The sequence below is a fragment of the Rana temporaria genome, chromosome 2 (assembly GCF_905171775.1).
Source record: "Rana temporaria chromosome 2, aRanTem1.1, whole genome shotgun sequence".
In the NCBI taxonomy this organism is placed as follows: domain Eukaryota; kingdom Metazoa; phylum Chordata; class Amphibia; order Anura; family Ranidae; genus Rana; species Rana temporaria.
Window position 1 is genome coordinate 290,169,107 of NC_053490.1, and position 13,774 is coordinate 290,182,880.

Below are 13,774 nucleotides of genomic sequence, written 5' to 3' on the forward strand. Positions count from 1 at the left end.
GGCTGCAATTGATTTTTTTTTTCCAGGTTTGTTTGCCCCCCCCCCCCCCCCCCCAAATTTTGAGCACCAGCTGCCACTGTGAAACATGGTGGTGACAGAATTATGTTGTGGGGATGCTTTTCTTCATCGAGGACAGGGAAGCTGGTGAGAGTTGATGGGCAGATGGAAGGAGCTAAATACAGGGGAAGCTTAGAAGAAGACCTGTAAGATTTTGCAAAATACTTGAGACTGGGGCGGAGATTCACCTTCCAGCAGGACAGTGACCCCAAACATAGAGCCAGACCTACAATGAAATGGTTTAGATCAAAGTATATTCATGTGTTAGCATGGCCCGGTCAAAGTCCAGACCTATGTCCAAATGGGAATCTGTGGCAAGACTTGAAAATTGTAATTAGATGCAGTGCTAAGAACCTAAAAATCTAACGTCATTAAACACAATTATCAGATCAATAATTGCTGAGAAATATAAAAACGGACACAATATAATACGTCATCTTTAAACAAAAATTGCAAACACAAAAAGTCCTCATTGGGAAATGTCCTTAAAATGTAGAGATTGAGCTGGGAAAGGATTTCAAGAAAATAGATCTCCAGTGTGGTCATGCGTTTCTCGTTATAGTGAGACTTGAAAATTGCTGTTCACCGACACTCTCCATCCAATCTGACAGCGCTTTTACAAAGAAGAATGGGGAAAATATCACTCTAGAGGTGCAAAGCTGGTAGAGACATCCCTAAAAGAATTGCAGCAAAATGTGGTTCTACAAAAGTATTAATTTAGGGGGGCAGAATACAAATGCACGCCACATATTTGTAAAAAAATTAATTTTAAAACCATTTATAATTTTCTTTCCACTTCACAATTATGTGCCACCTTGTGTTGGTCTATCACAAAAAATACATTTGTTTTTGGCTGTAAAATTTTCAAAGGGGTATGAATACTTTTTCAAGGCACTGTATGTGCCGATTTTGCGAGTTACTGGGTGCATTGGAAGTAATGATTAGTAAGAGATGCTGGGATGTAGTGTGGGTAGGGTAGGGCTTCAGTAGGGACTTTCCTGACTAAACCCTATTACCGGAATCATGCTTGCACAGGTAGGATAGCCATAGGGGTGTGTAAGGCAGGCAAGACTGCATAAAGCCATATTGAACAGTTTACTTTTTTGTATCAATGTGTATTTATACCCAATACATTGTTTTGGATCAAATGGAGAAAGGTTAGAACTCTTTTCAGGTTCAAGAGCTGGTTCACACTGCTGCGACTTAAGGGGGTGCGACTTTTAACTCTCAACGGCAAAGAAACCGTTCTAATCGGTGCGACTCAAGTCACGACAACTTAGAAAAAAGGTTCCTGCATTACATTTGAGCGACTTCATCGCAACGTGCATTGACTCCTGTTACTTCATTGCAGCTTGGTTGCAACTCAATTAACACAGGATGTCGGCTTTATGCTGGAGGTACACTTCTACAGGTCTTTGTATTTTTAAGTTTGCGAAGTGTCTCCATTATGCGTCATTTAGAACATCCTGCATGGTTAGCAGGAGTACACATGTTCTAAAACGGTTTTACTAGTTTACCTGCCATTTCCGCTACTACGGATAAAGTGACACAAAATTATTCAGCCACGGTTAAATTGCAGGAAATGTCAATGAACACTCGGTCAGGAAACCTCAGCCAATACATTTTATTACAATTTAAAGAAACAAAAAGCATGATTTATGCTAGAAACAGAATTCGTAAAAAATAAAAAAATTAAACAAAAACACAAAAACTTTGATTATCACTCTTCTCAAAACTTGGAAAACTCTGATAAGCCTGCATCAAAGTCTTTATGATAAAATAAATGCTATAGGAAAACAAAATAAACATGCATAGTATTAATTACATGGAGGACCTTGCGGTGGTAGAAGCCTTAACCATTGCTCTGCAATACAACATGACTTCTTCTTGCAGTGACAGGGTCAAACACAAAAAGGTGTGTTACTAGAATTGTATTTTATATATTATACGACAGTATATAACATTGTAAAACAGAGACAAAAAGTACACATCATTACTACACTCGCGAATATGAAAAATTACAGCATGGGATACAAAAAAAAAAAAAAAAAAAACACAATCAATTTTTTTTTACTAAACCTTCAAATCTGATTGGTGCTTTATTTTTTCCTAAACTACTCCTAACTGAATTAACTGAATTAAGCACATACAGAAAATGACAGAATATTGCATCGAAGGTTGAGACATTACTTGAATAGCATGTGCAGAACCTGAACAACTGCAACCAGACAAGCAAACTCAGTTTTATTTTTATTTTTTAACAATAGCCCCAGTATGACATTTTCCCCAAAACTGAACACCATGGGGTTGATTTATCTAAGAAGTATAGGCTGTTTACGTCCCCTGGTTTAGTAAATAATGTGAAGCTGTACAGTTTTTTTCCCCTTGCATTCGATTGGGCATTCTTTTCCATAAGAATTTTCATCACATTAAAAAAGTTAAGGGAAAGTCCCCTTGTAAATTCCCATGCAAAAGTGAACAGTCTATTTGCCTTTAGTAAACCCACGCCAGTATGTGCTACTAACAAGTTCACAATCTAGGCCTCTGCTGCTTAGTAAGCTACACGGTTGTGAGGGTAAGAAGAATTGCCCCTGGCACTGACCATGCATTTTGTAATGTCTCTCTAATGCCCCGTACACACGCTCGGGATTTCCGACAGGAAAAAGTCTGTAAAAAAAAAAAAAAAAAATGAGGAGAGCTGGTTCTCTTTTTTTGCAGGCGGGTTTGGCAGTTTTCCCGTCGGAAAAACTGCGAGGGAGCATACACGGCCGGGGATTCCTGGCCAAAAGCTCTCCTCGCAGTTTTCCTATTGGAAAACCCAATCGTGTGTACGGGGCATAAGAGCCAAGCTACATGGCAGATTTCCTAGTAATGAAATTCTAGTGGTAGCAACTGATCTCTACACAGATGGAACAAATGGCTACCCATGGTAGTAGCGATTAATCACACTTTATTAGAGAACTGTGTAATTTTTGTGCTAATAAATGCAACCTGAATAGAATGAACCATAGGTTGTACCGTATTCCATCTGTAGCCATAAACGGACTGCTAGCAAGAAATTAGTGTGACCTAATTAAACTCTCCCACGTAGTTCTAGCCTTAATATGTTTTTAGCACAGGTTGCGGGTCCCACGGGGTGTACTTACATTTTTTTTTTTGCAATTTGGTAGTGACCATCAAGGGTTGAGGAATACAGACTAACAGTCATAGCTACAAACAGTAATATACTGCAAGGAGGCTGTAGAGCAACTGGAAAAAAAACCTGTGCAAAAAGGTCAATAATTTAAGGTCACCAAAAAGTTAAATGCTATAGCGTAGTTCCTGCCATTTCTGTGTTTATTCAAAGTCAGCAGCTACAAAAAGTGTAGCTGGTGACTTAATAAACATACACACTCACCTGTCCCACGATCCAGTAATGCGGCTGTCATCACAGCTTGCAGCATTACAGCCATGAGCGCACTGCACGAGTCGTGCTGCACGTTCTGAATGGCCAGTCAGTCAATCTTCTGGGACCTGCAACGTGTCCCAGAATTGCAGGGTGGGAGGGGAGAGCAAAACTTCTGCTCGAGTCACCTAGGCGGCCAGAGCGGAAGTGGGAGCTGGGTACCTGTCAAAAACTAGGTACCCACCTATGACATGCCAAACGTGTCAAAAGTCCTTCAAGCAAAAGTTCCACTTTTGGATGGAACTCTGCTTTAAAGTTAATAGGCAACACTGAAAAAAGCGCCAAGAAAATATAAGACCAAAAAGGAACAGCATGGTATTTTGTGTTCCGACAGTGGGACTGCCACCCCACCAGAACACACCAGTCAGCACCTGCAACCATTGGTTGCAAACGCTGTTTGGATGCAGGTTGCCTGCTGGTTTTCTTTTGGACAGGTTTCTGCACACACACTGGCAGAATGGTGGATGGTTTTTGTTAAACCGGCCGATATTCGTCTTGTGTGTATCAGCCTTAAAGACTGCTTGTTTATCACTACATGTAACAAAAGGTCTGTATGGCACAGCAATACACACACAGCACAATGAAGGCTTTTCAGCAGAGTAAATTTCACTATAGAGAATAATGACTCTTTACAGGAAGCCGACAAGTAGCAGCTGCACCAACATGCTAATACACTGCAATATATGTCTAGCTTGCTTTCACACTAACATGAAAATATGATTCTAAAATAAATGTTACATCATTTTACCTGCTAACCATAATTACACATCATTTCCATACCATCAAAAATATCAACATGAGCTCAGTGAATACATTTACAGGGTTTCAAAAACGAGAACAAAGCGCTACTTTTTTGTCACTGCCATGTCTTTCTAAACACAATTTATTCAAGATTTTTGTTTGAAAAACTAACGAAAAGAAAATCGAAATAAAGGACAAATATAAAAGAGGAAAATGACTTTAATCATCACTGAAAAATACTTTCTGTAACTTGATCAAGCTATAGAGTCATGTCAGTTGGATTTCCAGTGCAATCAGTCATAACAACAAAACATTGGAGAAGTCAGCGATTTTAAATGTTGGGGCTTTTTTTTTTTTAGCTGTGTTTGGGATGTGTAGCACCACTGATAAAAGGAAGTGGTACCAGAGGAGAAAAGAAACTGGGAGTTGATCATGCTTGGCTTCTGCCCTCTGCAAACCAAGGTTCTGCTGTTGGAAATATCAGGTTACTAACAAGCAATATGCACTTGTTTGTGTTTTAGTAACAGATATCTTCGTTCTATAGGTGCAGAAGAAATGGAATTGCAGAGAGAAAAAAATGTTCTCCTTATCTTGTACAAATAACATTTTAATGATTAAAGGGGTTGTAAAGGTACATTTTTTTTTTCCTAAATAGCTTCCTTTACCTTAGTGCAGTCCTCCTTCACTTACCTCATCCTTCGATTTTGCTTTTAAATGTCCTTATTTCTTCTGAAAAATCCTCACTTCCTGTTCTTCTGTCTGTAACTCCACACAGTAATGCGAGTCTCTCCCTAGTGTGGAGTGTCGTGCTCGCCCCCTCCCTTGGACTACAGGAAAGTCTGCAATGTAGAGAGCAGCCTGACTCTCCTGTAGTTCAAGGGAGGGGTCGAGCACAACACTCCACACCAGGGAGAAAGCCTCTCATTACTGTGTGGAGTTACAGACAGAAGAACAGGAAGTGAGGTCTTCTCTGAAGAAATAAGGACATTTAAAAGCAAAATCAAAGGATGAGGCAAGTGAAGGAGGACTGCACTAAGGTAAAAGAAAGCCATTTACCTTTACAACCCCTTTATAGGCTTAAAATTGGAAAAGCTTTAAATATCCAAAAGCCCACCACCCTTTACTTTAGATACAAACTATGCCATGTCTATAGTGAACACCAAAATCTGAAGGAGGACTAAAACTTTGGGCAGGTTTTATTTGCTGTCTAGGTCCTTACTGAAGAGGCTCATATGTAAGCGGATCTAAACAGACGCATGTCCAATTATATCAGCCAGCTTATTGTGATTAAGTTTGAATCCATCTTAAAAACAGAGATGGATCCAGACTCGTGTGAGAGGTACCCAACGGCCCATACACATGATCTAATCTTATGAAATATACTGCTTTCAAAATGATCGCACATTAATCTGATCATTAGTACACAGCTTTTGAGAGCTGATCATGACAGTTCATCCGATATTATTCATATATCGGATAAGCACGAAAATGTTTCTCATATGATACCAGATCGTACAGTCTTCATTTAATCAGTACAGTTGTCGTACGAGAATTTTCGTAACTTTTATAACCTATTCAATGTCTACTTGCAACTAGCAAGCAAAAAAAGTTGGACGATCTGTCGTCCGATTTTCAGATCAGGTGTAGCAAAAATACAGTCAGAAATAAAACCTTGACAGAAGTTCTCCCTCTGTTGAAATGTAAAAAAAAGTTTTGGCAATACTTTGCTTTAAAGGTGTATTCCTTTGGTTTGTTTTAACACTTAAAAAGATTTATCACATGTACCTGAACTCCCATGTGATTCAGGTTTTCCTGCTATCACACCCTGCGGCCGCCTTCTTACATTTGTGTTCCTTCAGTCACATGAGTAGCTTGACATAGGATGGATGGATTATTGTCAATCAGAAACTAGTTTCTTCTGCTATCCAAAGGTTTAAGAGGTTTATATGCCAGTTATGGAGTAGTATGTGTCATTTGCTAGTATGTATGTATGTATGTATCAAAGAAGTAGCACTGGTTCTTGAAGAAAACTATTTTTATAAGCAACATTATTGATTTACAAACCATCTATTGCATTGCCAGTGTAACTGGGAACATTGCATACTGTACAAGAGGCTGATTTGATCATATCATGACAGTGAAACTCATCAAGTAGGTATTTTCAGTGACTCAAGGCATTTTGCTCCACAGTGTTATCTGGTTTCTAGTGAGCTGCCTGACTGGGTTTTCATAACCGTGAAATGTGACACATGAAATATTTTTATCACTAGAAATTGATGCCTAAAAAAAAAAAATATATATATATATTTTTTTTCCTTCGTATTAGAAAAAACAAACAAAAAACTAATATACCGGTAACATTCTTACTGAGAAATAACAGCATCATTTATGGCACAATACAAAACTAAAATGTACTATTAACCCCAGGAGAAATAAAATAGGCGATGCACATACAAATACAACAATATTAATATAAAGTACATGAAAATACTGTGTAAAAGCCTGTTTACAGATTTGTTTTTCAGCTGTTTTTCATCTACATTGTATTGCTTCTTCAAAGGGTTAAATGGGTCCATGACAAAAGGAGGTTCACCCATGAGCTGGAAGCCTAAAGGTCACTATTACAGTCACGGCACAGAATGTCACTATTGTCTGGAATAAAGCCTTTCCCCACCAACGACGATGAGCAACGGGCGCAGTTAAAGCAGCTGTGATGCCAGTGGCGGTCTTCGAAGGAGACATACTTTCCTCCACCAAAACCTGAAAGAAAAAAAAGAAAAATGGTGATTTATACTATTCGATTCTTATTTAGCCCTAAAAGTAGACAAGTACTATTGGCATGTGGTCTTATTTATGGGTATTAATTTCTATGATTACCCATAAATAATGTGATGAAGTTAAAATAAAATTATTATTTTGTGTTATGCTACTTTTCTCCTGAACTACTCAAATGTTGCTTCTCTTTCTTATATTGTTTTATTTCTAGATAGATAGATAGATAGATAGATATGTATGTGTGGGTGTGTTGCAACAATATTATTTTCCTTAAAAAGTATTTATAGTGTTAAATGTCAGCCTGGGAAGTAATAGTAAAAACAGATGTCTCCAAACCCCTCCCTTGTACTTTTTACTCCAAAACCCCCTCCATCGAATGAAGGAAGATGGCCTCCATGAATCTGAAGTGTGCCATGATGCCAAGAATAAACGTCACAAGAAGAAAGCCATATATGGACTAAGCCAATCAAATGAGCTCATGTAAATGATTTCATTCTGTCTATAAAGCTATGGTAATAAAAGGGTTTGGTCTCTTTACGGCTGGACACAGGAAGCAAGCAGTTTGTCCCTCGCTCTCTGCATGTTTTCACAATTTGGATCAGAGGCAGAATGGGTTTTTATGCTCTGGAATTTGTGCCAGAGAACGTCCATTTCAATAAGACCACATGCCAATAGTGTGCATTCTTTTGTATGAATGTAACGTGTTAGGGGAAATATAACTTTAGGTTAATCACATTTATTAAGACGTCAATTATCTTTAATATACAGTACCTGTGATAGGTTTAGTGCAGCCAAAACACTTCTTGGCATATAGATTTCCAAAGCACTTGATGCAGTATGGCTTTTCATCCTGAGAGGTGAACTGTGTCCCAGCTAGCTGGATCTTGCATCCCGTGCAGACAAAACATTCTTTGTGCCATGGTTCGTCCCGGTATGTCACTCCACCTTTGCTTAGAACCTGCAAGAAATGAAAGGTCTTTGAGATACAGAAAGGTTTATGGTAAAACAAAGTAATTTGTGATTTACAGAAGATGGCTTTAAAAATTGGCATACAGCCCTCAACTCATTAACATGCAGAAGACAATGATGGTCTGTTATCCCTTATCTAACATCGGCTGTGCTAAAACGGACTGGTTGAAGGGAAGGTTTTGCTGGGGCATCATTTAGCACATCAATGCACAATATAATTTGTTTTACATTTTTTGCATGATTTTGTCTGGCTACTTCCAGGTAAATCAAGCAATGAAACAAATAAAAAAGGCGCATACTGCTGCCTAAACATTTGTTTTAACTTAAATGCAAGGAATGCATTAAACAGGCGAAAATGTTTAGGCTTTAAACCCTAAACCTATTTAAAAAAAGGTTTGTTTGGCATCATGCCCTACTGTATATCATTTTCCTAAACAAATGATTTTTTGTTAATCTGCAAAGTTTTTATTTGGAGATTCTACCAGTAACAGCACAACTGGTTTCAGGCAAACAGAGCAAAGTCACTTGCTGCCTTTGAGTTAGCAGCAACATTGTGGGTCTTCAGTTGGCTGTTGGGTCTACCAGATAGGCAGCTCAATGGACAACTAAACAAGCGTGCATGGGGGGGCTGACAATTCTGCTGCTAACCAAAGATATCGGCTTGGCCTTCTAAAACCACAACAGGAAGTTGTGTTACTGACAGGATATCCAGGAAAGATTTGCAACAGATTCACAAAAATGTGTATAAGGCAGGATACCAAACATACTGATTTTTTCTTTTTGGAGTTTATTGACACTATGTAAGATCATACAGTCCAGTGGAATATCTAAAATTACCTATCAAAACTAAACCTTCTCTGCACAAATAATCTCAGATCAGGGCCCAGGCTTTAACCAGCCTTTAATTCTCCTGCAGAAGTCAGTTACTGGAGGGTTGCAATTGAATAAGCATGATAAATTTAAATGTTTCCAAGATAAATGCACTAAATATCTGTATGTTCATTAAAAAGCACCACTTCGAAAAACGTTTGCATCACAAACCCAGTTTAAATTGTTACATGATCCAAACGATTACGAAGCAATCTAAGGCCCCGTACACACGAGGAGACATGTCCGATGAAAACGGTCCACGGACCGTTTTCATCGGACATGTCTCCTGGGAGCTTTTGGTCTGATGTGTGTACACACCATCAGACCAAAATCCCCGCGGACAGAGAACGCGGTGACGTAGAAGACACCGACGTTCTTAAACACGGAAGTGCAATGCTTCCACGCATGCGTCGAATCAATTTGACGCATGCGCGGGATTTCGGGACGCTGGTTACACGTCATAACCAGCGGACATGTCCGATTAGGTGTACTAACCATCGGGCATGTCCGACGGACATGTTTCCAGCGGACAAGTTTCTTAGCTTGCTAAGAAACTTTTGTCCGCTGGAAACCTGTCCGCTAGGCCGTACACACGGTCGGACATGTCCGCGGACATGTTCGACCGTGTGTACGCGGCCTAACAGGTTATACAGTAAAAATAAAATTTCACAACAGCACAAATGTTCTCCGTTTGAGAGAATATTTTCCTTTTGTAAATTTATTACACACCACAAGTTCAAATAAAAGACATGGTTTTGAGGTCCTGTAACTTTACACAAATGTAAATTGCTAGACGATTCATAGAATCAGACACTTCGAAGTCTAATTTCATGTACCTTTTTGCAATGTGTGCATCGTGGTGCAAATTTGCTTTCATAACATGGGATGCAGTAATAGGCTTGGTTTTCTGGGATAAAAGAACGGGATCCAATGGGCTGCTTGCAACTATTGCAGATGAAGCAGTGCTCATGCCAGGTCTGTCCATTGTATTCCAATTTGCGAGAGCCTGCAAAAAAATAAAATGGTGTTAAATGTCAACTCTAGCAAACTTTGTGCCATTTCCTAAAATCAAGCTCAGAAAAGCGGTGATAATTTTTATTGATTTTTATACTAACAACTCAAGTTTTCAAACATTTTAACATTGTAGGTCAAGGGAAATATGACAAAAGGGCCAGTTCACACTAAAAAACGTACATGCTCGGAAGCATCAGTTTTTACAGCCGATTGATTTCAATGAGCTGCAAAATGAATGGGAGAGTGCAAAAACGTAGTGCAGGTGCTACTTTTGCAAATTGCGTCGCATAAAACAGCATAGTACTGTGGGTGCAATCTAAAATGCCGTTTTCATGACAGTTTCCATAGACATGTTTTATCTGTTTTTGAACAGTGAAATTGTTTCTGGGCAAAACCCAAAAATTATAAAAATGTATGTTGATATTGAGTGCAATTTTACTGCTTAGACCAAAAACCAGCTCCAACCCTAACCTTTTTCATTTCAATGCCACGTTCCTTTTAACTAGGGTAGCTGCTTAAGTTACTCTGACATGACAAAACTGTAAAATCTCAGCAAGATGTACATTCCTCTTTTTCGAGTACAACAGAACAGAACAAGTCAAAAGACAATGAACTTCAAAAACTCCAGTGGCACCCCAGGTTATCGATGATATTCAGGACCAAAGTTTACCAAGACGTAAACTGAAATTAACCCATGTAACTTCAAACGTCCAATAAAAAGTATTGGAATGGAAAAACTATCCATGAAATAGGATGTTTGAAGTGGGCACTGGTTCAGTTCACCTCGCTTTACGCAATAGCCAGGACTGGATTCCCATCACTAGACACACAGCTTTTGGTGCCAAAAACAGGTCCCCCTTGCCTTCCTGTTTTACCTATCCTCGCCTTGCTTATTTTATTATATTACTGTGTTCTACTGAAGGTAGAAGGGAAAAAATAAATAAAAAATGTGTGACGATTAGTCAGGCAACAGCAGCCTTTTGTTACGGTCACCTATAGACCGTGGCCTACAGTGCATAATTGAAAATCCAGTTGACTATAGAATATCAGACCCTAGAATTGTAAAGTGATGTAGAGATATTTTCTCCATTCTACCCTACCTGTATTATATCATCCACCTTTACTGGAGCATAAATTATGCATTCCGATGACCCAATGCAGAAATTGTTATCTGACATTTTCTTTACTACAGTGTCCCCTCCCTGCATAACCTCTAGAAAATACTGCCATCTAATATTAGAAACCAGCTCCCTTCACTATTCCTTGCTTCCCATTACAGCTTTGACTTTCATATTCTGTGAGCCCTGAAGTTGGGAGAACAAAAATTATCTGTTTTCTAGGAAAAGTCCACAAGGGCTTAGGGAATTTTAAATATTTATAGCTCAGAGAATCCTTTAATCCTGTTACTCCTGTCCCAAGAAGACTTTTAAGTAATACAAATCAGCTGCAGAGCCAAGACAGAAACAGAATATTGCTTCAGTTAAACCCACATAAGACTAACGTGCGACCTGATACGATCCAGATTACAATGCAGAATGTGACTTAATTAACTGACAACATAACTCATCGTCACCTAACTTGTAAGCCAACATCTCAAGATACAGAATATAAACCAAAACAATTATCTATAGATGAACACAAAATATACTTCATAAGACACTGCATATTTCTACAGTCTTGAGCTTTGTAAATTAATAACCATGTGCATTCTCATTTTGGATAAAAGCCTAGTGTAAGCATGGGTCAACCTGAGTTGCAGTTTTTTTTAAGTCGTTGCAACTTGGCCAAACATGGCTAGGTCTTTACTTTGATACAACAAACACTGAAGTATTTGACTATCCTCCAAAAGATTGTCAAGCAATATTTTTATTTAGATAGCACAGGCGTATTTTGGAATGTGTTACTGAACATAACCATTTATATCGTTGGGGATTACAATTTATTGTTCCCATCACACTTATTAGCGGTCCATGAAAAAACAGATATTTCGCAAGTAGTATGATTTACTAGTCTTTGTATTGCATCATGTGAGTGAGTGAGTGAGTGAATAACTTGTATAGCGCTACAAGTGCGAACTAAATCGCCTCAAGGTGCTTGTTTCCATCCAGTGTCGTCCTGATTCTCCAGAAGAAATGGGTACATTCCCATCTTTGGATGCAGAAGTCTTACACGTTTTAGAAGACTTCAGTGATGAAAGCCGGCCATACATAGATCAAAATTTGTCCAGTTCAGCAGAAACTGAACGAATTTTGATCCATGTAAAGGCACCCTGGTTGTACACAAATTGATCCATCAACGTACTTGTGTACAATCAGTCTGATGGGTCTCTTCTGAGCAATAAGTGCTGCTGGCTATAATCTGCCGACAGGGAAGGCTCCCCACGCTCACTGCTGGCAGAATAAAATAGCGATGTGGGAGTCCGTGTTGATGGGAGAGTCAAGCAATTTTCTTTCCTTCCACTCATGTTGGAAGAAAAAAAAATTGCATAATCTATGGCTTGCTTAACTCTTTAAGGCCAACAATACTGCCTATGCCATCTGTGCTGTGCATCAAGACAGACAGACGAGAGACATAAGAGTGGTGAAGGAGAACCCTAAAATGGCACCAGTTGCGCGGAACAGAAAAAGGACCTCCCTTTCTTGGCTGTACCTCTATAAAAATACTAAACACTTTAGCCAGCCATACCCACAAGCAAATACTAGGGCTAAACTAGATAACAAATATTTCATAGAGAAGGCAATATATTCCTACCACCTGGAATTTATTGTGACAATTTTCTGGGTAGACGCATTTAAAATCTTATCAACACTTACTGTCAAATGCCTATACCGTGAAAGTCTCCTTTCAATGACTCATCTGTCTGCCCATTAAAAGAATGATTTCAGAAGCCTAAGAAGCAAACATTTTCCAACATCCTTGAGGATATTTTCAACATTGCTAAGAGTTTTGTCATTTTTACTGTTTATTTTTTTTTAAATGAGTCACCACATTTATAAAATGTTTAAACCTCCATTCACAGTGTTAGCTATGTCAGTTAAAAAAGTGACCCAACTATGGCTTGCTTTCTGTGAACCAGATAGCTACCATTATGTAAACAGGCACAGCATACATTTTAAGTGTAACTATATTTTAATTTCACTGAAAACAGCAGCAGACAAGCAATAGCAACATCTGTGGCAAAAAGCATGAGGTGCAAATATCAAAACTAGAGACAAAAGTTTAAATTTAGCAAGGGTGTTAAAAAAAAACATTTATATAGTGCAGCTTAGCAGTTCTTGGACATTGTGGCTGCGTTAGTCTTTGCCTTTGGAGCTACAAACATTTTCATCAAGTACAGAAAATACCTAATGATTTTGTGTCCCCGTCACTTACTGTGAGCTTAAACGTACAAGTTACTGTATACCTACTAGTCCCATCAATACGCCATGTGTGAAGATGAAGAAAGGCAGATACAGTTAAAGTCCAGCCTGTTTGACAACCATGGCTTCCCCCAAAGATACAATGAAGACGTAAAAAGCATAGACAAAAAAAAAAAAAAAAAAAAAGAAGAAGGACAGACGTGTGCGATCTGAGGATTACCAGATTAAAACAAAAGAAAAGCCCACTGCCATCTATGGGCCAGAAAGCTGCAATAACTGCAATAAATTAGATTTTTTTTTATGGGTTTAAATGGTTCCGTACGGCCGATGGTCCAATGACACCGGGGCGGGCCTGTCGTCAATCTGGGTGGACGTCATATGACATCCTCCTGGATCACGCCCCACGCAGGGCCATGATCTGTATCACTATAATGGCCCGCTTCTGGTACCATGTGACCGCTGTAACCAATCGCAGCAGGTCACATGATTATTGAAAAACAATGGATGGCTTCTTTAATTTAGAAATTTTCCAAAAAAATCTCAC

At 38.9% G+C, this 13,774-nt stretch overlaps 1 protein-coding gene across 1 annotated transcript in view; it reads right to left on the minus strand.

The window, feature by feature from the left end:
- Positions 1–6,260: 6,260 nt before the first annotated feature.
- FHL3 (four and a half LIM domains 3) overlaps positions 6,261–13,774 on the minus strand; it is a 75,044-nt gene continuing 67,530 nt past the window's right edge. Inside the window, exons 4-6 of the mRNA XM_040337214.1 lie at positions 9,694–9,863; positions 7,790–7,976; positions 6,261–7,003 (exon numbers count right to left, since the gene is read on the minus strand). Coding sequence (XP_040193148.1) covers positions 6,852–7,003; positions 7,790–7,976; positions 9,694–9,863 — 509 coding nt within the window. The 3' untranslated portion in view covers positions 6,261–6,851. The remainder of the gene's footprint in view (positions 7,004–7,789; positions 7,977–9,693; positions 9,864–13,774) is intronic.